The following is a 25,056-nucleotide window of genomic DNA, read 5'->3' as shown; positions in this document are numbered from 1 at the left end:
TCCCCAACTCTCCCACACCAATCCAGTCTCCCCCGGGATAGGTAGGAGGGTAAAATTCCCCTCAGCTACCTCCAACCAAACACCCCTCCTCACAGCCTACTCTCCCTTAAAACACAACAACCTGCCAAAATCCACTTATTCCTACCCCTCCAACTCTACTCCCTTCCAATCCCTTTTCTTCACTGCCTTCTACTACCTTCCTTACCCAGACCCCTTTTCTCCATCCCTCCCCCACCCCCAAACCTATACTCATGTGTGCTCGGCCAAGTGAACATTGTCAGTTATTGTGTATATGCATTATTGTACCTCATGCAGAACTGGTGGATGTAGTGGGTTATATAGTTTTAAAATAAATAAAAATAAACATGTCCATGTCCAAACCCATGAGCATCCCTTACACTCATTCACAACGCATCTTTCTACCGCTCATCACTGGTCATACTTCACATACTTGTACAAAGGCTGCTTTTTTATTCCTCATGTTTCTTGTGTTCACTTAGACACCACCTAGCAATCTACCTTTTATTTTATTGCACCCTCATTATAGAATCATTTTCCAAGAGAACTGCATTTCAAACCTTCTTTTTCTCAAATCTAAAGCCACTCTTAAAGCTTATCTTCTTCTTCAAGCTTTCCCATCTGTAGCTGGTAGTGAACAAGATCCAGGGCATGATATCTTGTACATTTTGCTATCCTTGTTCCCCTATTTTGTTAACTTTTCTTTTTGTATACAGTAGATTGACATGAGTGCTATTCTGCAAGTACCCACTTCAGTTGCATAGCTTATATTTCAATTGGATGTGCACGGGGCCGATCATGGGAAAAAAGTAAATTTACATGCACAATTTATAGAATACTATAAAGTTGCATACTTGCCTATAACATTTAGGCATGAGCATTTACACCAGCTCCATGACTAGTGCTAAATGCTCACACTCAAATGGTAATCCTGTAGATTCCCAGTTATGCTTCTATACTATAAAGAAAAATAGGTGACTACATGCCTTTATAAATGAGCTCCTATCAGGCAACCTCTGGGCACATATTTATAGGTAACCTGTAATAGAATTGTCCCCTTAATATGCAGATTAACATTCACTGTTACCACAGGAGTGCAGTAACTGTTATAGTGGTGCATGGGCTTGTTGTGCCACTGAGGCTTGTGCGCTTCTGTGAAGCTGAAAGCTATGCCATCGGTAGTTTCACTACCAGCAGGGCCTCCCAAGGCGGACAGGTTTCAGCGATGTCAGACTAACAATGTACCACCCATCTGGGCAGCAGCATATGGGCAGTGTTGGAGGCAAAGGATCGTATTTGATGTGACAGCATCAAATTTATACTGCTCAGAAGAAAGGCCTGGCAATTTACGTCTGTATTTTGCCAAGAAAACTTAATTTTCATCAAGCCTCTAGGATTCGAACATGAGTCGACAGCATGACAGTTTGAATATGCTATTTGGTACAATGACTGCATGCTGGGTTAGGAGGTGTGAACTGAGTGGGTTATGGATGGAGATTACATTACATTACATTAGAGATTTCTATTCCGCCATTACCTTGCGGTTCAAGGCGGATTACAAAAGAGATGAAAAACGTTGGGTTACAATGGAAGAACATTTGTCTTTCTATAGAGATAAAGAGTAGGTTATGTAGTTTCTGTGTGGCGGGAAGAGGGGGGAGGGAGGGCGGTAAGTTTGAAGTTAGGGTTGTTTGAGGAATTTCTTGAAGAGTGTAGATTTTATTTCTTTTCTGAAGTTATGGCAGTTTCAGGAATTTCTTGAAGAGTACAGTTTTTATTTCTTTTCTGAACGTCTTGTAGTCTGGTGTTGTTATCAGTAGATTGGAGATTTGGTTATCTACTTTAGCTGCTTGAGTGGCCAGGGACCGTCGTATAGTTTTTTTCCATTTTACTTCTTTGATCGAGGGGTGTGTGAATGGGGTGTGTGTTTTTCTATGTCTGATTGAGGTGGCTTGGATGAGTCGGATGTTCAGGTAGGTTTGGCTTTCTCCGTTTAAGGTTTTAAATAACATACAGTAGAATTTAAATAGTATTCTTTCTTGGATTGGTAGCCAATGTGAGTTGATGTATGCTTCTGTAATATGGTCGTGTTTTCTCAATGAGTAGATGAGTCTCAGAGCTGTATTTTGGATTGTTTGTAGTTGTGTAGTCATTGTAGCAGGGCAGGGGAGGTAGAGGATGTTGCAGTAATCTAATAGACTTAGGATTAGGGATTGTACTATAAGCTTGAATTGTGTTTTTTCAAAAGATTTTCTGACTTGTCTTAGGTTTCTCATAACTAGGATTTCTGTATTGTTTTATTTATTTGTGGTTGTATGGTGCAGCATCGGTCAATAGTCATTCCTAGTAGTTTTATGGTAGTTTGAATGGGATAGTTGATTGTGTTAATTTCTATATTGGTTATGGTTGGGACTTTATCGTTTTCGAGGAGGATGAATTTAGTTTTGTCTGTGTTGAGTTTCAGTTTGTGATCTTTCATCCAGGTTTGCTACTGTTTCTAGTGTTCGGTGTAGTGGGTTTGTCATGTCGGTCTTTGGTTGATCAAATGGTATGAGAATGGCAATGTCATCTGCATAACTGTAAGTGGTGATGCCTAGATTATCCAGGTATGTTCCGAGAGATGCAGTGTATAGGTTGAAGAGAGTAGGGGATAGTGGGGATCCTTGTGGTACGCCGCAGGGGTTGGACCAAGGTTCAGATTTTACTTTATCTGATTTTATTCTGTATGTTCTGGATTTTAGGAAGCCTTCAAACCAAGAGTATACTTTATCTGAGATGCCTATTGCATCCAAAATTTGCAGTAGGATGTTGTGGTCTACCAGGTCAAATGCTGCGGTAAGGTCTAGTTGTATGAGAAGCATTTTTTTTCCTGTGCTGAGGTGTTGTCTGGCTATGTCATTGAGGGAGCCTAGTAATGTCTCTGTGCTGAAGTTGGATCTGAAGTCAGATTGCATGGGGTGAAATATATTATGGTGATCTAGATAGTTGGTGAGGTGTTTGGCTACTAGTCCTTCTGTCAGTTTGACATATAGAGATATTGAGGCAATGGGTCTGTAGTTGGATGGTTGGTCTGTTGGTCCTTTTGGATCTTTTTGGATTGGGGTGATGATGGTTTCGCTGAGGTCAGTTGGGAAAAGGCCGTCAGTGAGCATGGTTTGTATCCATTGCAGAAGTACAGAATTTTGTGCTGGAGGTTGTAAGGAGATATGATGGGCAGTGGTTAAGGTCACAGGATGCGTGACTGTACTATTTGTAGAGTTTATTGAATTCAGACCATTGTATGTTGGGGAATTAAGACCATATTCTGTCAGCTGCAGTTGATTCTTTGTCTGTGGGAGTAATTGTGAGTTCGTTTAGGTGGGATGGGGTATAATTGAGGGTGGCTCTGGCATTTGTAATTTTGTTCTTGAAGTGTTCTGCTAAGAGGGTGGCTGGGGTATTGTTAGTGGTTATGTAGGGTTTGATGTCTGTTAGGTCTTTTAATATTTGGAATAGTTTTTTGGTATCTTGGGTTTCTTTGCCTATTAGATTAGTGTAATGTGTTTTTCTCTTGTCCTTTAGTAGTATTTTGTATTGTTTGTTAGTTTTTTTCCAGGCGGTTTTCATGTGATCTAGATTAGTTTTTTCCCATTTTCTTTCTAGTCATCTGCATTGTCTTTTAAGTAGGAGTAGTTCATTGTCAAACCATTGATCTGATCTTCTGCTGATTCTAGTTTTGGTTTGTAGTGGGGCTAGTTCATCAAGGATGTTGGTAGTCAGATTGTTCCACTGTGAGATGAAGTCCTTGGGGGTCACAGTCCTGGATTGTTTCATCTATTTTTGTCCAGAATTCGGAGGGGTCGATGTGTTAAGAACATAAGAATTGCCACTGCTGAGTCAGACCAGTGGTCCATCATGCCCAGCAGTCCGCTCATGTGGCGGCCCTCTGGTCTAAGACTAGCACCCTAACTGAGACTAGCTCTACCAGCGCACGTTCTTGTTCAACAGAAACTTGTCTAACTTTGTCTTGAATCCTTGGAGGGTGTTTTCCCCTATAACAGCCTCTGGAAGGACGTTCCAGTTTTCTACCACCCTCTGGGTGAAGAAGAACTTCCTTACGTTTGTACGGAATCTATCCCCTTTCAACTTTAAAGAGTGCCCTCTTGTTCTCCCTACCTTGGGGAGGGTGAACAACCTGTCCTTATCTACTAAGTCTATCCCCTTCAGTACCTTGAATGTTTCGATCATGTCCCCTCTCAATCTCCTCTGTTCGAGAGAGAAGAGGCCCAGTTTCTCTAATCTTTCGCTGTACGGCAGCTCCTCCAGCCCCTTAACCATCTTAGTCGCTCTTCTCTGGACCCTTTCGAGTAGTACCGTGTCCTTCTTCAGGTACGGCGACCAGTGCTGGATGCAGTACTCCAGGAGAGGGCGTACCATGCGTGAGGTGTAAGTTTTTATTTTGGGGGGGTTTAGGTATGGTATCGTTCTTGGTCCAGTTGATGTTGAAGGCGTATGTGTAGTGGTCTGACCAGAGGGATGGGGACCAGGTTCCATTAGGTGTTTGAATTTCTGGGGAGGATGGTTGATGGGTCATGAAGGCTGCGATGTCAATTTGGTGTCCTTTTTCATGCGTGGTTTGTGGGTTTAGCATTGAGAAATGATAGACAGTTTTCTGCTGGTTTGGATGCTTGATCTTCAAGGTGTATGTTTAGGTCTCTTAGGATGAGGTTGTATTCTGCTGTTAATGAGTTTTGGTATATAAAGTTTTCAAATTCAGGTCATACTGTGGTCCAATTTCCTGGTGTTATGTAGCAGAGCATGCAGTTTAGTGAGTTTTTTAGAGTGGTGCTTGAGAGATGGCAGGCAAGGAAGTCAATTTGTGGGGTGGATGTTTTTTTGAGTATATTTAGGGTTAGGGAGTCCTTGATTAAGATTGCTAGTCCTCCACCTCTTTTTTTCTCTCTGCAGGTCACTGTTATTTTGAATCCCTGAGGACATATTTCTGTTATTCTAGGATCTGCGTCTTTAGGTTAACCAGGTTTCTGTGAGGAAAAGGCAGTCTAGGTTTTCGGTTTTTATCCAGTTTTTTATGTGTTCTGTTTTAGGTCCTAAGGCTCTGATGTTTAAGTAGGCACATGTTAGGGTGGTGATATCTGTTTGGAAATTGTGAGTCATTTCAGGGTAGATGAGTGTTTTAGGAGGAGGTTGAGGTTTGGTTTTGGGAAGTGGTCTTCTTCTCCAGGCTAAGGTGATGGGATGTTGAGCGCTGGTTTGGTGGTTTGAGCTTCTAACTATTGGGGTTCTCCTGTTGTGGTGTTGGATTTTGTTTGCAGTGGAGCATGGGGCTGGTAAGTTGTTTGCTACTGCTTTCCAACTGGTAATGAGGAGGATTATCAGTAGGGTGGCCAGGGTGTGTGTTTGTGGGATTAGCTTAATTTTTTTTTTTTTATGGGTGGGGGCGGGTAGTGGGGATGAGTAGTTGGATTTGAAAAAGTTGTTCTTCTTGTGTTGTACCTGGATGGGTAGGAGTAAGAATTACTTTAGTGTAGATGCTGTAGAGAGCCTTGGTGGCGTGCGAGTATATGTTGGGAGTGAAGACTGTGGTTAGGCGTAACAGTTGGGAATGAAAGCTGTGGTTGAGAGTAGCAGTTGAGCAAAACCCGACGGTGCAAAGTCGAGGGGGAGGGGTGGAACATGCTCCCACACCCTGAGTGCCTTCTGCACTGCTCCCGCTCAGCCTCTGCTGCATGCTCCCGGCATGAACTGCAGAGTGCAGTTGGCACATGGTCTGTACCACACACTGTCACTTGTGCAGGTATCGTGGGTGAACGTATTGCCTCCTCAAGGGTTACTTAAGTGAGATAGATAGCTATCTTATTTTTCTTATTACTTTATATTCAGTTCTTTGACTTTGCTGGTCTTCAAGATTAAAATGTATGCTAATAGTTTTCTTCTAGTAAGGATTTTCTGTTCCTTTGCGTGAATAAGGTTGGATTGTTTAATGTACCATTGATGTGTTTATTTGTGTATCTACTTGGAAATTCCAATTAAAAAATTCAGAGAAAAAATGAAAATAAATTAAAACCGCATCACACTTTCTCTTTCATCTTTGTCTTTCTTTTATATGACAATTGGTGTACTGTTATCAATCTTGCTGCTCTGTTCTTGCAAGTCGTGCAGCAGAATTTTGAATGGATTGAAGAGGAGAGAAACAAGTTGTGGAGAGGAAGAAAATAACAAAATAATCAATGTAGAAAATGCTTTATGTCTCTCCTTACGTTTTTGTTACATGCTCTTCTAAAACTCAGCAAAGCAGTTTTGTAAATGTTAGGTTTTCCACTGTTTATGCCATAAGGAAATAGCTTCATTCACTTTTAATTGTTTGATCCTTCTTTAAATAGATATTCCATTGACCGCAATGAAGAAGAGGAAAAATATTTCAATATTGATGTCATTACTGGAGACATTAGGACTGCAAAGATCTTAGACCGAGAAGAAACACCATGGCATAACATCACAGTTGCTGCTTCTGAAATAGGTAACTATTTATATTGCATGGTATAATTGATAGACTGCCTACTTTGTGGATAAAAAGTTAAATATAATTATGGTTCTGTCTTTGCATGTTTATAAATTACTATATGTAGGTGTTCATTTGTAGTCATTTGGGTTTATTTTCAGGGTTAAAAAATGGGATTTATTTGTATTCTCAAGCTGAAGATAATATTGGTGGATATATTGCTATGAAAAGACCATCTATACATTAAGAACCAGATTCTATAAATGGTGCCTAAATCAGCAGGCACCTTGAAAAAAGGTGTCAGCCACGTGCCAATTGCACTTAGGTACCGTTTACAGAAAACTGCTAAAAGAAAACTCAGGGCTAGATTAACTAAGGGCACGGATCAGAATCACACCCCCAACAGCCTGCCCGGATCGCTCTAAAGCGATCCCAACGCATGCGCAGACCATCTGTAGATGGCCTGCGCATGTGCTGGCCCTCCATGCCCGGCAGATAATTTTTTTTTAACTCTTTTTAACTTTTTTTGCGAGCCTGTGGTTTTAACCCACTTTAAGCCTGCGGGTTAAAACCACGGGATTGCACTACAGGGAAGGGTGGGAAAGTCGGGACTGCAGTAATTTGAGGCAGGCAGGAGATCAGGGCAGGCGGGAGAGTCGGGGCTGCAGGAGTTTGGGGCAGGTAAGAGATCAGGGCAGGCAGGAGATCGGGGCTGAAAGCAGGAGTTCGGGGCAGAGAGCAGAAAAACAGAGCAGAGAGCAGGGTGGTAGAAGGCAGGGCAGTCGGAAAGGACCTGAGCGACTGGCCCTCAGCAGTCACTTGTTTGTGATCGGCTAGCCCAGTCGGTGTTCCTGACCCTGCCCAACACTTTGGGACCCATCCCAAAGGCACTCAGTTTATTTGTTTATTTATTAGACGTCTGTGTGGAACATAGTCAAAGGCTTTGCTAAAATCTAAATACACCACATCTAGCGCACATCCTCTATCCAATTCTCTGGTCATACAGTCAAAGAAATTGATCAGATTTGTCTGACAAGACCTGCCTCTAGTGAATCCATGTTGTCTCCAGTCCTGTAATCCACAGGATTCCAGAAACTTGACCAGTCTCTGTTTTAAAAGTGTTTCCATTAATTTGCATACCACAGAATTCAGACTTACCGGCCTGTAATTCCCTACTTCTTCCTTACTTCCACTTTTGTGGAGATGGACCACATCCGCCCTTCTCCATTCCTTCAGTAGCACTCCCAGCTCTAGAGACTCATTGAAAAGGTCAGTCAGCGGAGCTACCAGAACTTCCCGAAGGTCCTTCAGCACCCTTGAATGTACACCATCCGGCCCCATCGCTTTGTCTACCTTTATTTTAGCTAGCTCCTCATGAGCACAACCCTCTAAAAATAAATTTTCAGACACTGCTTCCTCCTCCTCCTCTCATGTAGCTTTCCTGTTAAACTAGAAACCAAGGTACTGGTGTCTGTGAGCATATATTGATGAGCAGGGCTCTGTGTAGATGGCTCTACCACTGCTACAACAGTTCATTCTTTGGATAAGTGAGAGGAGAAAGAAGTAGATAAAGGAAGGGAAGGAAGTGGAGATCTGTATTCTGATTTAATCATTTGCTGTCACAGAATTTTTAAGTGTTGAAAAGTTTTTGTTTTTTAAATAAAATTTGGGAAGTTTTGTATTATACTTGTTTTGACTGAACTGAAAGCAAATGAGTGCAGGAAGTAAATTTACTGCAACAAAAATAATCTTTAGCTTTTGAGGGTCATAGGTTTGACTTTCAAAATCACAAATGTGTAAATAAAAATTAATCATGAATAAATAAACTTCATGAATATTCATTATGCATACATGTATATTCTGCAAGTCTGATGATTGCAATCTTTGAGGATGGTTACCGTATTTGACATTTATGTCCTTGCATTTGGATATTTCTTACTTAATAGGGAGATAACACTTAGTATTCTGTGACAAGAATTACTATATTATATTGTGATCACAGCTATAATCAATTATAGCTGTGATCACAATATAATATACTTGCATTTGGATAAAAATATGTTAGCTATTTAACATTCCTGACATGCACATTTATAAGATAAGATTTTACTTTCCTTGTTTAATTTTTTTATTATTGTGACATTTGTTTTATGCTTTCAGCTTGTATGGTACCATATGATATGGAACTCTTGGAAGCATATTATCTGGCTGTTTGCAATTTCTTTTTAAAAATCAAAGGACCAACTGAGAATTTCTGAATGTGTTATGCAGTTTACAACCTGTAAAACAAAATCTTGTTTTCAAATAAGAACATAAGAATAGCCTTAATTGGTCAGACCAATGGTCCATCAAGCCCAGTAGCCCATTCTCATGGTGGCCAATCCAGGTCACTAGTACCTGGCCAAAACCCAAGGTGTAGCAATATTCCATGCTACCAATACAGTAACCATATAGCAAAAGGAGTACTAAATTGCTGTAAATCCCTTAGGTGGTATGCTACATCTATATGTACCCTCTATCTTGCAGTTATGACTATAGATGAATTCTGTACTACATATGACACCTACAAAATTGACACTGAACGATACTAAGCATGATTCTATAAAATGCCTCTGAAATTATGCACAGTTTATAGAATCACATTTACAGGCTCATTATCAAAAAACAAAGTGGTCCCAAAATCATCTTAAATCAGCACTTGGACATCCTAACCACTAGGACTTCCAAGTACCGATAATCAAAACCACCTTTCTGGATGTCTAGCGAGGTATCCCAGCCTCTGTGTGTCCAGAGCACAGTATGGACATGGTGGAGGCGTGTTATGGGCAGACTTTGGGCATGCCTAAGGGCAGGTTTGACTTAGACGTCTTGCAGTGATAAATGTTTTGCAAGACGTCCTGAATGGAACTTAGATGTTTGGAGCTAGACCTGTTTTAGAAGCGTCTAAGTGCCACAAAGGTGCCCAAACTGACCAGATAACCACAGCATGCATCAAGGTAAGACACCTCCCACACTCCCCCAGTGCTCACTGACCATCTTCCACTGCCCAAAAATGAGAACAAAAAGGTATATATTTGGTTCTACCACAGCAACATCTGGTATGGGAAAATCTATTAGAACAGCACACAGGTGTCTTAAGTACCGTATTTTCGCGGATATAACGCGCGCGTTATACGCGATTTTACCTACCGCGCATACCCCTCGCGCGTTATATGCCTGAGCGCGGTATAGAAAAGTTTTTAAACATAGTTCCCACCCCGCCTGACGCCCGATTCACCCCCCCAGCAGGACCGCTTGCACCCCCACCCCGAACGACCGCTCGCACGCGCTCCGCACCCGCATCCACGATCGGAGCAAGAGGGAGCCCAAGCCCTCTTGCCCGGCCGACTCTCCGACGTCCGATACATCCCCCCCCCCCCCGAAGGACCGCCGACTTCCCGACAATATCGGGCCAGGAGGGAGCCCAAACCCTCCTGGCCACGGCGACCCCCTACCCCCACCCCGCACTACATTACGGGCAGGAGGGATCCCAGGCCCTCCTGCCCTCGACGCAAACCCCCCTCCCTCCAACGACCGCCCCCCCCCAAGAACCTCCGACCGCCCCCCCAGCCGACCCGCGACCCCCCTGGCCAACCCCCACGACCCCCCCACCCCCCTTCCCCGTACCTTTGGAAGTTGGCCGGACAGACGGGAGCCAGGAAGGAATGAGGCCGGATTGGCCCATCCGTCCTAAAGCTCCGCCTACTGGTGGGGCCTAAGGCGCGTGGGCCAATCAGAATAGGCCCTGGAGCCTTAGGTCCCACCTGGGGGCGCGGCCTGAGACACATGGTCGGGTTTGGCCCATGTGCCTCAGGCCGCGCCCCCAGGTGGGACCTAAGGCTCCAGGGCCTATTCTGATTGGCCCACGCGCCTTAGGCCCCACCAGTAGGCGGAGCTTTAGGACGGATGGGCCAATCCGGCCTCATTCCTTCGTTGGCTGCCTGCCGGACAGGCGGGTTTGGCTCCCGTCTGTCCGGCCAACTTCCAAAGGTACGGGGAAGGGGGGTGGGGGGGTCGTGGGGGTCGGCCAGGGGGGTCGCGGGTCGGCTGGGGGACGGGCGGAGGTTCTTGGGGGGGGCGGTCGTTGGGGGGGGAGGGGGGTTTGCGTCGAGGGCAGGAGGGCCTGGGATCCCTCCTGCCCGTAATGTAGTGCGGGGTGGGGTTAGGGGGTCGCCGTGGCCAGGAGGGTTTGGGCTCCCTCCTGGCCCGATATTGTTGGGGAGTCGGCGGTCCTTCGGGGTGAGGGTGCGAGTGGTCCTGCCGGGGGGGGGATGTATCGGACGTCGGGGGGGGGCATCAGGCTTTCAGGATGGGGACAGACCTTCAAGGGGGGACAGGACTTCAAGGGAGGACAGTGCACGGAAGTCAGGGGGGGTGAACGGAGAGTCGGGACAGCGCACGGAAAGTCAGGGCGGGCGAAAGGAGCGTCGGGCATCATGCGCGTTATATGCCTGAGCGCGGTATAGAAAAGTTTTGGTACATATCATCGTGATTTCTGCGCGCTATACCCCTGTGCGCGTTTTACACAGGTGCGCGTTATATCCGCGAAAATACGGTAGTCTTGTGGTTGGGCTAGTGAATCATAGAGATGAGGACCCAGGCCCATAAGGTGCTCTAACCACAACATCTATGGTATTCACATGTAAAACCATCAAAACCTACCCAGACCCTACTATGCTGCCATATAGGTATCATCTGGGGTGGTACACAGGTGGATATAGTAGGGTTGTTGTTTGTTTTTTTGGGGGGCTCACCATAAATTATAAGGGGGTTATGATGAGATATACATCTGGTACCCTATATGTGAAGTTCACAGCAGTACTCTCCAAGGTGTCCCATTGCTTTGTTGGGATATCTATATGGCCAGTCCATTACTATGCTGGCCTCTCTCATATCCAAATTATCTGCATTTGGATGTTTTCAACATGGATGTTTTTCTGATGGAAAATGGGGTATAAAGTTAGAAGTTCTTGGAGCCAAGATGTCTAAGTAGACAATTTTCAATAATATATATATTTGGATGTCCAGCAATTTGTCATTCAAAAATGGCCATTTGTGTTTCTCCAACTTTGGACGTCCAGCTGGAAACATTCAAGTTGGACTTAGATATTTTTGAAAATGTCCCAAGTGCCAATACATGTGACTAAACATGTAGGCGTACCCATTTAGACCAATAAAATCCAGGCCTAATAACTGTGCCTACGTTGTGTGTGGATCAGGCGTATTCTATAACACTAGATAACTTTTAGGAATGCCAATGATCCTCCCATGCTCCTTCCCTGACCACACCTCCTTATGACAATTTTGTATTAGAAATAAAACACACCACTTTATAAAATATGCTTAGAAAGCTGTGGGCATAACGCCTAATTCAGAGGTGCCCAAAAGGTCGAGCGTGATCGACAAGTAGATCACGAAGGCAATGAGAGTTGATCGCGGAGCCCATCCCGGGCTCCATGATATACTCACGTTGCCTTTGCATTCTACTTACTTCCCAACGCCGTAAAGAGGACGCAGAAGCACTAGGCTGACCAGCCTTCCCCACCCGACATCAATTCTGACTTCGGACATGAAGTTCTGGGCCAGCCAATCGCTGCCTGGCTGGTCTGGAACTTCCTCTCCGACATTAGAATCGACGTTGGGTGGGGAAGGCTGGTCGGCCCGGTGCTTCTGCATCCTCTTTATGGTGTTAGGAAGCAAGGAGAGCTCAGAACTCGACGGTGGTGGCTTGGGGCCTGTTCCCCGATGGCTGCGGCTTGGAGGAGGACAGGGCGAAAGAAAGAAAGGGGGGCAGGGTGAAAGAAAGAAAGAAGGGAAACAGAAAGAAAAGGGGAAATAAAGAATGAAAGGCATAAAGAAAGGGGGCATGGAGAGAGAAAGAAAGGTGGGCAAGGAGACAGAAAGAAAGGGGCAGGAGACAGAAAGAAAGGGGAGGGGCAGGGAAAGAGGAAGAAAAAGTTGGGGGAGGGAATGAGGTCTGGAAGAGATAAAGCATACAGGAGGCTGAAATAAGAGAAGAAATATTGGATGCACAGTCAGAAAAGGAAGAAGAAAGTGCAACCAGAGACTCATGAAATCAACAGATAACAAAGGTAGGAAAAATGATTTTATTTTAAATTTATTGGTCAAAATGTGTCCGTTATGAGAATTTATATCTGCTAAACCAAACTAAACCTTAGGTTTGTATACCGCATCCTCTCCACAATCGTAGAGCTTGGCACGGTTTACAGGAGTTGGGATAGAAGAGGAACTCCAATGAAGGGTTATAGGCCATAGTATAAAGAATGTTTAGAGGGACTTAGTATACCAGAGAGGGAGGAAGTATTACATTTTTGATAATAGCCAGGTTTTCAGATGTTTACAGAAAAGTTGGAGGGAGCTCAGATTCCAAAGAGGGGAGGTAAGGTTGTTCCAGAGCTTAGTGATTCTGAAGGTGCTGTTTATAAAATGTCCCCCTGAGTTTCTGGAATCATACTATTAAGTCATTTTAAGATGGTATCTGAGTCAAATGAAGTTGCATGAGAAATTATACAGTATATTATATACAGTATATCTGGTGGTGCTGTAAGCATTAGTGGTACTGTATTTGTCTAAGGAGCTATACTTTATTATTCTCTGATGATAATATTAGACCTCTTCCAAAATCACAGCTCTAACTGTATTATTAAAACTTTAAATACTGTTAATAAATATATAATATATAATTTAATTAGTAGAGTGCTCAGACCCTTAATCAATCTGTTTAGTGATAACACTGAACTATGGTTACCAATGGGACCATCATTGCCTCTACATTCCCAAAGCCACACTATAACAGCCACATTAATGATAATCATATAAAATTAAAAAGAACCACTTATCTTATATGTAGTTGTCTATGTTGTTTGTAGTTTGTTGATTGATAGATAAGTGGCTTAATCGATCTTCTAATTGGTTTCCATAGCTCATAAAATAAGCATATCATTTTTTTCTGGCTAAAAGGGGGAAACTGAACACAGAGAAGAAATATATTTTTCTGGATGCCTCTTAAATCCATTAATATGGCATAAATAAGTCAATCCATATATGTTCAAACAAATTAAGTGCCTATCTTTAATCTAAGACATATGTCCTATCATAATGTACATTGGACATCCTTCAGAATCTCCAATATTTCAGCAGCAAGATCATTGCAGAGATATTGAGCAAAACATATATTTTCCATTTCCCCACAAATTTGCCAGAATGGACTTACTTTCTTTTGCCATTGTAGGACAGTACTGTGGTCAGTGTCCAAAAATACCACTCATATTAAGGGCTCCTTTTATGAAGCCGCGTTAGCGGCTTTAATGCGCGTGACTTTTAATCACGCGCTAACTCCCACGCTAGCCGAAAAACTACCGCCTGCTCAAGAGGAGGCGGTAGTGGCTAGCGTGGCTGGCAGTTTAGCGCGCTATTATGCGCATTAAACTGCTACCGCAGCTTCGTAAAAGGAGCCCTAAATGTTTTTTAAAAACCTTAAGCAGCATTTTTATCCATAACTTTGGCATTTTTATTTGCAAAATGTTTTGGACAAAAACTTAATGCATTCCAAGACAAAATCCAGCTACTGAGTCTATAAGTTATATACAGTATCTAAGTGCTAATAGGGAAATTTTAAAATTTAGCTTTTAAATATGTAACTGGTCACTGGACATTATACATGTCTTGTTAAAAGTGTCACTAATACAGATAGTGTCACGGAAAATACATATAAATTAAAATGTCCATGATTAAACTTAAAATGTCCATAATTAAATGTCCATGTATTTTACCATTATTAGTTGTCAAAACTAGTTGAATTGAAGTAATAGGGTGCCACAAATTTTCTGATCTCCCTTCTTTCTCCTTTTCTTACACACTCTGAATGACTAGATTTAAACTTCATAGGGGATTATGACTATCAGCAATTTACCTTAAGAAGATTAGAAAAATATAACAAAAAACTTGTCAGCCCTTTATTTGTTATAATGAATCCTAGAAGGATGAGAGATCTAACTATTATTTTTAGTCCTTTTCTGAAATGTTTGAAACAAATGTGAAGATCAGTCATTGTAAACAGTATTCTCACTAGGTTGCATGGCAGTTCCCCACCTGCAATTCCACTAGGAGGAATGGTGTTTTAGGATTGTGTTTTTAAGCATGAGGGATAGGCAGGTGCTACTTGACTCCCAGGGAACGTGTCTGCCTCTCAGAACTGAAAATCTACTCTTGCCTGCAGGAGCGCAGGTAGAGGACTCCCACGCAGTTTAGCAAGAACACTGACTGTAAACAATTAGGTGTACATTTGATTGCTGTGGTTAACTTTTATTTTTAAATAGCAGCAGAGATTAGAGTATTTTATAAATATTCAATGTCACCATCTGTAAAAGCAGAAATGCTGTATACATGGATACAAAGGTGAGCAGCGCCACTATATGGATAGCTGGTAATATTTAGCTGCAATCCATATAACAGTCAATTTAGGACAGCAATTTTATGACTAAAGGCAAATTTTAGAAAAAAAAATAATATGTAATGCATAGTTAAGCTGTGACATCTGTTGCTAAAATATTTGGTCAAGATGGATTAGACAGGTTCCTGAAGGAAAAGTTAATAATAAATTAAAGGTAAGTAAACTAAAGAGAGCCGTGGAGGGCCATATTCTATAGGACATCTAAATCTACTACTACTAGGCTTAGGGTCTTCCCCCTTGTATCCAGGATATAGAGGGAGCCTAAGGGAGTCCCTAATTGGCTCAGATGCCTAAGACCCTATACAAGGACAGGAGCTTGAGGCATCTGAGCCAATTAGGGCCTTAGGCCCCTCCATGTGCCGCATCTTATTTCTTGAATTATTATTACAGAGCTAAGTTTTAATCAAGCGAGCTAACTTTCCACAAATTAATAGTTCTTTATAATATATATCTCTCTAAGCCAGAGAGGGACATATACTATTGGTAGAGTCCCATCCATTTAATAATAATAATTAAAATATATTATAAAAATTATTATTAAATGGATGGGACTCCACCAATAATATATGTCCCTCTCTGGTTTAGATATATATATATATTATAGAACATAAGAACATAAGCATTGCCTCTGCCGGGTCAGACCAGGGGTCCATCGTGCCCGGCAGTCCGCTCCTGCGGCAGCCCCCCCAGGTCCATGGCCTGTAAGTGCTTCTTACCTAAAATGTTCATATCCTATTCGCCTAATGTCCTGTAAGTAACCCTCTATCTGTACCCTGCAATCCCCTTCGCTTCCAGGAAGTCAACCAGTCCCTTTTTGAACCCCTGTATTGTACTCTGTCCTATCACCTCTCCTGGAAGCGCGTTTGAGGTGTCCACCACCCACTGAGTGAAGAAAAACTTCCTTGCATTCGTTTTGAATCTGTCTCCTCTCAGTTTTTCTGAATGACCTCTTGTTTTTGTTGTCCCTGCTAGTCTAAAGAATCTGTCCCTCTCCACCTTCTCTATGCCTTTCATGATTTTATAAGTCTCTATCATGTCCCTTCTCAGTCTCCGCTTTTCCAGGGTAAAGAGCCCCAGCTTGTCCAACCCTTCAGCATATGAAAGGTTCTCCATGCCCTTTATCATCCTTGTTGCTCTCCTCTGGACCCTCTCAAGTATCGCCATATCCTTCTTAAGGTACGGTGACCAGTATTGGACACAGTACTCCAGATGTGGGCGCACCAGTGCTCGATACAGTGGCCCAATAGCAGAAATTAGAGAAAATATGGGGCTTCTCAACTTCCTCTGAAGAATGCTACATTTCCACTGGACCTAGCACATGCCAAATGTAGAAGGGTACCTAAGACAATGGGAGATGAGGTGATTACCCACCCTCACACAGAAAAGCAGTGCTTAGCGGTAATTATTGGTTTAAATTGGATGCATTTGTGGAATGAAAATAGAAATATGTCTTTTAGACTAGAGAATGACATGGAGACAAATCCATCCGTCCCCACAGGAACTCGATTTTCACTTCCCATTCCTGCAAGCTCTGCCCTAACCGCACAAGCCTCGAACACTTATTATTTTTAAAGTGTTTAAGGCTTGTGCAGATGAAGACAGAGCCCGCAGGAATGGGGCAGGGACAGGAACTCGCTGGGATGAGATAGGAAAATGAGTTCCCGTGGGAATGGGGAAAAATTTATCCACGTGTCACTCTCTATTTTAGACTGCAAGTCCAATGCTAATGTTTTTATGGTTGTGTTTTATAAATTGTTGAAGGATTTAATAAAGAGATTGAAACAAACAAACAAAAAAATAATCAGAACTGTTGCCAAAAATGTTCTATTGGGTGATGCAAAAATTACTTTACTCCTCCCCCACCCCTTGGAGAAATTTCTTCCTATGCCCACAGAGATGGGGGATCTGCAAGGAGCAGCAGGCACAATCCTAGCCACTTCTCTGGGCCATACTGATCTTTATCTGCCATCATTTATTATTTTATCTACGTCAGGTCTCCTTTTAGACTGTAAGCTCTCTGTAGAGAGCACTCATGTCATTTTTTGTAATAGGCTTGTTTAGGACAGTCTGTATAAATGTCGAAATATAGGTGTGAATATGTACTTCACTCCAAGACATCCATATCTAAGTTTCAGTGTGCTCCTATTAACTGTGTATTCTGTTATTCTCACATATTTCTGTACAGTGTGCTCAGTGTTTCTTTTTCTTCTGTTGCTGGGTTGAAGGGTGAGAAGTACATTGATCTGAGGAACTGACGTGACAAGACCTGGAAGTATTTTAGCATCTGCCCTCCACTTCCCGAGATGGCCTGCAGGGAACTCCCTCCTCCACAAGTTTAGTAAATTAAGCCCTCACCCCTAACTCTAGAAAGTTGCATGCTTGAATATATGAAAAGCACACAAATTGCATGTGCAAGTTAATGAATTAGAGCAGCAGTATATGTAATTTAATTATGAGCTGCTAATTGGTATTAATGAGCAATAATAGGGACACAAGAGGGACGGAAATGCAAGAAAGTAACAGGCCACAAACTCAAGTGTATGTACACAAATGCAAAGAGCCCAAGGAATAAGATGGGGGAATTGAAGCTATGGCACAAAAAGATAACCTTGATATTGGCATCACGGAAACATAGTGGAACGTCTGGGACACTGTGCTACCGGGATACAAGCTATACCGCAGAGAGAGTAGGACAAAAAGGTGGGGGTATTGCCCTATACATCAAAGAGGGAATCGAGTCTACCGGAGAGAACACGCCGGAAACGAAAAATAAGGTAGAGTCTCTATGGGCCAAAATACCGGGAACAAATGGAAAGAACTGTTCCCTGATGTTATACACTCCCCCTCTATTCCTCCCCTTTTTTAAAATTGTTTTCCAAAGATGTACTTATCAACTTTCCCTTCCCCCTTTATCCGCAAGCTCATGTTCGTACTTGTAACTTGTCTAATTAATGTCTACACCTCACCCCCTTTTTCTACAATAATTTATTTTCAACTTTTTTATTGTAAACCAGCCAGGTGTTCATCGATGGTCGGTATATCAAAACTCAATAAACTTGAAACTTGAACTTGAAATGAAGATCAGCATCTACTACCGACCCCCAGGGCAGTCTGAAGAAACTGATGGAGAAATGACGGACGAGATTAAATGCAACTGCAAGGGAGGCAACACAGTTATTATGGGCGACTTCAATTATCCGGGGATAGATTGGAACCTAGGCACCTCCGGCTGCAGTAGGGAGACCAAGTTCCTGGATGATGTAGACGATTGCTTCCTGGAACAACTTGTCAAGGAAAATACGAGAGGAAATGCAATTCTGGACTTAATTCTAAATGGACTACGAGGACCAAAGCAAGGTGTAGAAGTAGAAGGGACGCTGGGAAGCAGTGATCACATTATGATCCGCTTCAACCTGGACACAGGGGCAAAACATTGATCAAGAACGACGGCCACGGCACTGAACTTACGAAAAGGGAATTACGAAGGGATGAGACTCATGGTGGGGAATAAGATTAAGACAAAGATAAGCACTGTAAAAATGCTAGAGCAAGCATGGTCCCTTTTTATGGACACAGTCACCGAGGCGCAAAATCTATATATACCACGTATCAACAAGGGATCCACGAGGAAAAAGAACAAGGAACCGGTGTGGCTCACTATAGAAGTAAAGGAAGCGATCAGAGACAAGAAGACTTTAAGGAATGGAAAAGGTCAAAAAAGAACGAAAACTGGAAAAAGCACAAACAACATCAAAGAAGGTGCCATAAGGCGGTAAGAGGGGCCAAAAGAAACTACAAGGAAAAAATAGCCAAGGAGGCAAAAAACTTCAAGCCGTTCTTTTGATATATTAAGGGGAAACAACTCACGAAGGAAGTGGTGGGGCCATTGAATAAAGGGAGTACTAAAGGAGGACAAAGCCATCGCCGACAAACTGAACACATTCTTTGCATCTGTATTTACTGAAGAGGATATATACAATATACCAGAAGCCAAAAAGCAATACAGAGGAAATGAAGACGGAAAGCTGACAGGGTTGACAATCAGTCTAGAAGAACTATTAATTTTGGGAAAGTTAGCTCGCTTGATTAAAACTTAGCTCTTTAATAATAATTCAAGAACTAAGACTCAAAACATTTATAAGCAAACTGAAAATTTATTTAAAAGCATTAATCAAGCAGGTAGAAGCAGTTATACATAGGATCTATTTGAACAAAAATAATAGGATTATACAAGACAAATGTTGCTAAAGTAGAAGGATCAATTTATCTAGATTCAAAAAGTTACAATGTGAATAGTTCTTAAAATGGAGGAGAGGCTGCACGGCCTAGTGAAGCAGCATGATGATCCAGGGAGAAGAAGAGTTGTAGCTTGAAGAGTGTCTTCCCTGGTTAGAAAGGATTCCACTTCATATGTACAGGGTTGAGACCTGTTCTAAAAATAGAATCCTAGGTCTCTGGACTCATGATGCATAGCAGGCCAGGTGGTGTTATGATTGAATCACAATGACTTAAAAGGATATCCCAATACAGAGTATTGTTACTTGTCCTTGCTGAATGTGGTGTGAATCTATGTCTGAGTGGTTTAAAATGGTATGATGAGCTTCTATTGTTCTTGCTGATTGGAATAGTCCAGAGATGAATTTGGTGTAAAGGGCTTCTGTTTGATCTTGTAGTTCAGAGATTAATTTGGTGTGAAGAGTTTCTGTTTCTACAGCCTGTTAAAGTTCTGTTTAGCTCTGGTATCCACCCTGGTCATGGCCAGGATTCACTATGCAAACTGATCGTGTACCGATCGGTTTGCGAGCCCTTAGCGAGCAGATTTCCCTCCGGCCTGATTCACTAAAGTGTTTAGCGATCCCCTCCCGATCCATGCATGCAAATAAGGGAAATGGCATGCAAATTTGGGAGGGCAGCAATTCACTAAACACTTTAGCTAACACCAATTGGGCTTGCCGATCAGAAAAAAAGCAACTGCTGAAGACCAGTCGCTTCTATCCTGGCCGACTCTCCTGCCCTCTTCTGCCCTTTAAAACCACGGGCTTGCAATGTTTTTTAGCAAAGCAAGCCTATGGTTTTAAATCCACCACTGCAGCTGCCATCGGGCCCAATGCTGCCCACGGTCCCCACAAATATGGCAGGAGGGATGCCAACTCCCTCCTGCCATCGCAAAGCTACCATTGGCCCGGCCCACTCCTCCCCGTATTCTTTAAAATTATGGCAGGAGGGTTCCCACACTCTCCTGCCATATCTACAACTACTAATCCCCCTCCCAACAAGTACCCCTTACCCCCCTTTCTCCTCGAACCCCCCCAAGAAATTTGCCCCACAGCTGCTTCGAACATAATTATGGCAGGAGGGTTCCCACTCCCTCCTGCCATCGGTCCCACCCAAAAACTAAGGTAATGACAGGAGCGATGCCAACTCCCTGATGCCACCCCCCTGGTGCCCCCTCCTCTCCCCCGGTCCCCCATCCTCCCCGTACCTTTAATGGAGCAGGAGGGGTAATCAATCCCTCCTACTCCAATGCCTCCCGTGACAAGTCTGAAGCCTTAGGCCAATCCCTGGTGCATCGTGTGATACATGGGGTGGGGCCTAAGGCCCTGATTGGCTGAGGCTGTGAGGCAAATTTTTGGGGAGGGTTTTGGGGAGGGAGGGGGGTTAGGGGTACTTGTTGGGAGGGGGTTAGTAGTTCTAGATATGGCAGGAGGGAATGGGAACCCTCCTGCCATAATTTTTCTAAAAGCAGCTACGGGCCAAATTTTTTTGGGGGGTTCAGGTCACTTGTTGGGGGGGTTAATTTTTTTTTTTTTTTAATCGGGCAGCTATTTTGCATGTTTAAAGCATGCAAAATATCTGCCCAATTTAAAAAAAAATTTAAAAGCCGGCAGAAGAAGGATATGGCATTACTCGAGAGGGTTCAGAGAAGAGCGACACATCTGATAAAAGGGATGGAAAACCTTTCATACGCTGAGAGATTGGAGAAACTGGGTCTCTTTTCCCTAGAGAAAAAGAGACTTAGAGAGGATATGATAGACTTACAAGATCATGAAAGGCATAGAGAGAGTGGAGAGGGACAGATCCTTCAAACTTTAAAAAAATAAAAGAACAAGAGGGCATTCAGAAAAGTTGAAAGGAGACAGATTCAAAACGAATTCTATAGGAAGTTCTTCTTTACCCAATGTGTGGTGGACACCTGGAATGCTCGGGCGTAATAGGGCAGAGTACGGTGCTGGGGTTTAAGAATGGATTGGACAATTTCCTGCTGGAAAAGGGAATAGAGGGGTATAGATAGAGGATTACTGCACAGGTCCTGGACCTGTTGGGCCGCCCCGTGAGCGGACTGCTGGGCACGATGGACCTCAGGTCTGATCCAGCAGAGGCATTGCTTATGTTCTTAAGCCCTGATATTAATGACAGAAGGCTGTTTCTCCTGTCACTACTGTCAGGACTTTAGTGATCCGTGCAGTTGGTTGGGTGCGTGCCTCCGATCGCCCCCCATTTGCATGCAGATGGTTGACGAATCAGTCAGCCTGCTTCCAATTGCACACGGATCGGATGGTTAGTGAATCTAGCCCCATGTCTTTTGTCTTATCTGAATAGGTGTATTTAACACCTTCTGAAGATGATGGCTCAGTCCTTTCTTTTGTGCTCTATTGAATGAGGCATTTAACACCTTTCTGAACAGATGGCTGTGCTGGCTCAAAGACCACATCAGAAATTCACGTTTAAATCCATCAAATTAATATACTTTAACTCTAAGCAGAATTGTTAAACCATATCATTTTTACTTTAAGTCCCTCAGATTAAGTGATCAATTGGGTCAGGCAATAATTCAAATTCAAAATTCATAACCCCAGCAACATTAACTATATCATGCTTCAGTACCTTTCCCTTACACAAGTCCTGCCTCATCAGAAAATATATAAGTGGCTTCCTCAGGGCCCCTTTTATCCTCCTTCCCTAATAGCCCCAGATCACCTGGTTTATTTATTTATTTATTTATTTACAGTACTTGTTTTACTGCAATTCATACAGTCAAAGTAGTTTATAGTCTAAAGTATGGCAGGTTGAAAGGAACTCCATATTAAAAGTCTTGAAAGATCAGAGAGTCAACAATACTAGAAGAGACAAAAATAAGTCATGTGCTCTATGTCTGATACTGGGCTCTATCAAACCACCACAAACAGAATTAACTAAATGCCTTCTCAAAACAAAATGTCTTCAAGGCTTTCTTAAATGTGTTAAAAGTTGGAATGTTATGAGTAAATTGTGGAAGTTTATTCCATAATTTTGGATCTATAAAAAAGAAGGCAGAGTGCCTGGTCGACTCGTAAAAATCCTTGTGTGGGGGGTGGTCAGAACCAAAGAATTTGAATCTAACAGAGTGATCTAGAAGGAGTATAAAAAGAATCAGATTAGAGAGGTAAGAAGGGGTTCCTTGATGTAAGGCTTTGTGGAAGTGCCTACATATTTCTTTAAATGTGACTAAGGTGGTACATTAAATCAAAACTAAATAAACACATACCCCTTCATTGTATAATTTGTTTCCTGTCTGATGCCTGGAATGCCCTTCCAAGGGAAGTGTTGGAGAGGAAAACGGTGATGGAATTCCAAAAAAGCGTGCAATAAATCTGGATGATCTCTAATTAGAAAATGAAGGATGTAAATTATAGAACTAAGGGGTCATTTTACTAAGGCACGCTAACCAAAGGCCGGTACTGGACAGACTTGCAAAGTATCTTGAATTGAAACTGGTAAGAAAGAAGCAACCAGGAATTTCAAGAATGAAGAGCAATGTTCAAAATGCCTTATGTTACTTAAGAACCTAACAGCTGTGTTTTGAAGAACCTGGAATCTTTTGAGCTCAACTGAAGAAAGGGCTAAATGGAGTACATTACAGTAATCAATATGAATCAGTACAAAGTTTAATTCCAGGATCTATGAGAGAAAGGGTCTGGAGGTATCCACTTCAAGGAGCAGAACTTGGGTGAGAGAGAGAGAGGCCTTAAGAGTATGTTCTAACTAAATAGGGATTATTCCAGGCCTTTCCACTCACTCAAGCTCTGCCTCTTCAGAAAAAAAAGTGACTGCGTCAGAGATCCCAAATGATTTGTGAACTGTGGGGAGCAGTCCCTACCTAGTCAGAACATACTCCTAAGGGTTAAATGCTGTTAGTTTAAATCACAGCACACCTGTTGTCCTTGCCTTCTCATTAGTAAATTTTGAATGCAGGGATCCTTGTGTTAAAACTTATTTGTCATATGACTTCACTGTATTAGGAAGTTTTATTGTGTTTTCCAGACAATGCTGATTTGGTAAGCCATGCTCCAGTTGCCATTAGAGTACTAGATGTGAACGACAACCCACCCGAGCTCGTCAGGGAATATGATGTAATTGTTTGTGAGAATGCCAAGCCTGGTCAGGTATGTCTCATTTTCCTTTTTTACATTGCATGACACTGAAATAGATGCATATCTATTCACATATATATTGTTTTTGTTTGTTTGTTTTTATTTATTTATCATTTTCATATTTACATTTCAAGTATAAACTTGTACAGATAGCAATATATGATCAAATCAATAAACAAAATAATACAATATATACAAAATAAAATTTCCCTCATTATCGCTCTAGTCCCCAATATATGAGATCCAAAATGTAGATAGTGGAATATTTAAAAAAAAGAGATATACAATAACTAAGGATAACATGAATGGTCATGCTGATATCTAATTGAATTAATCACCTCTTATAAATTATATTTAGGGCTTTGAAATAGTAGCTTTGTCCTTCTCCAATCGCGACAGTGAAAGGAAAGTAGTCAATTGGAAAGGTTCAAAGAAGACATACTTTTGAGAAGAAAAATGAACCACACATTTACATGGGTAATGTAGAAAAAAAAGTCACCCCCAATGCAAGAACCCCAGGTTTTAATAAAAGAAATTCCTTTTGACGCCTTTGGATATCCCTTGCTAAATCTGGAAACATTTGTACTTTTAAACCTAGAAATTCTTTCTGCATATGTTTAAAAAAATTTTTCAAAAGCCAATTTTTATCTGGGGCCATAGCCACCGTCTGTAGTAATATAGCAGGTGTAACTAATTTTGTATCAGAAAGTTCAAGTAAAGTAGTTACATTCATATCAGGAGCAATTACTTGCTGCTGAGTTTGTAATTTTCCCGGTAGGTGATACACTTGAGATATAGGAGGTAATAATTCCTCTGAAATTTCCAATACTTCAAGAAAGTATCTCTTCAACAATTCCCTTGGGGTCTACAAAGCACTCCTTGGGAAATTAATCAACCTAATGTTATTCGCTCGTGATGAGTTTTCTAGCAAATTTGTATTATCCTTTATCAATACTTCATATATATATATATTGTTTTAATTCATAAATTTTGGATGGGACTCTGGGGTCCCATTGTCAATTTATTTGCTTATTTATTTTGAAATAATACTCGTATGTTCCAGCAAAAGATAAAGAATTGGCAAAATTTCCGTAACAAGAAATTGGTAGTGCAGTGTCTGGTGTATAATTTTCTTATATCTGGTATCAAAAATGAAAGGGGGAAAAGTACTTAGGGGTTCATCTAAAGAACTGCTCATCTTACCTTTTGATCTTAATACCCATATTAATTTAGAGTATACTATATAACGTAGACAAGAACTGTTGCTCACAGTGTTATATGGCTCAATATGTGGCTTCTGGATCACCTGAAGCCCTTCTCTGTGACCTATACATGTGCAGAGCTGCCTCAAGGGACTGTGATGCCCTAAGACAACTTTTGCAGTGGTACCTCCTCTACCCACAATCTGATATCTGTCCCTCCGGTCCCCCTCTTCTCGCCTGTGATCCGATATCTCCACCTCTCTTTTTCTTAAGTCCTCCTCCTCTTACTGGACCAGATGAGGCATGTCTCAGGTCACTGATGATAAAGGGTACCAACATCCCAATCTGGCATCTATCCCTCTAGAAGTTTGGGATTTTGGCACTCTTTATCACCATCACCTTGCATCAGTATCT

General features: G+C 42.2%; 1 protein-coding gene across 7 annotated transcripts in view; it reads left to right on the top strand.

Moving 5' to 3' along the window:
- The window catches only part of CDH18 (cadherin 18), a 1,088,060-nt gene that overhangs the window by 1,015,893 nt on the left and 47,111 nt on the right, over nt 1-25,056 (top strand). For all 7 annotated transcript variants that reach the window (XM_033935275.1, XM_033935273.1, XM_033935270.1 and 4 more), the window contains 2 exons: nt 6,399-6,535; nt 23,331-23,452. In XM_033935275.1, the coding sequence (XP_033791166.1) occupies nt 6,399-6,535; nt 23,331-23,452 (259 nt within the window). The remainder of the gene's footprint in view (nt 1-6,398; nt 6,536-23,330; nt 23,453-25,056) is intronic.

Source organism: Geotrypetes seraphini, chromosome 2 (genome assembly GCF_902459505.1).
Source record: "Geotrypetes seraphini chromosome 2, aGeoSer1.1, whole genome shotgun sequence".
Taxonomy (NCBI): Eukaryota; Metazoa; Chordata; class Amphibia; order Gymnophiona; family Dermophiidae; genus Geotrypetes; species Geotrypetes seraphini.
The sequence above is the reverse complement of the archived record's forward strand: the minus strand, read 5'-3'. Positions and strand labels throughout refer to the sequence as shown.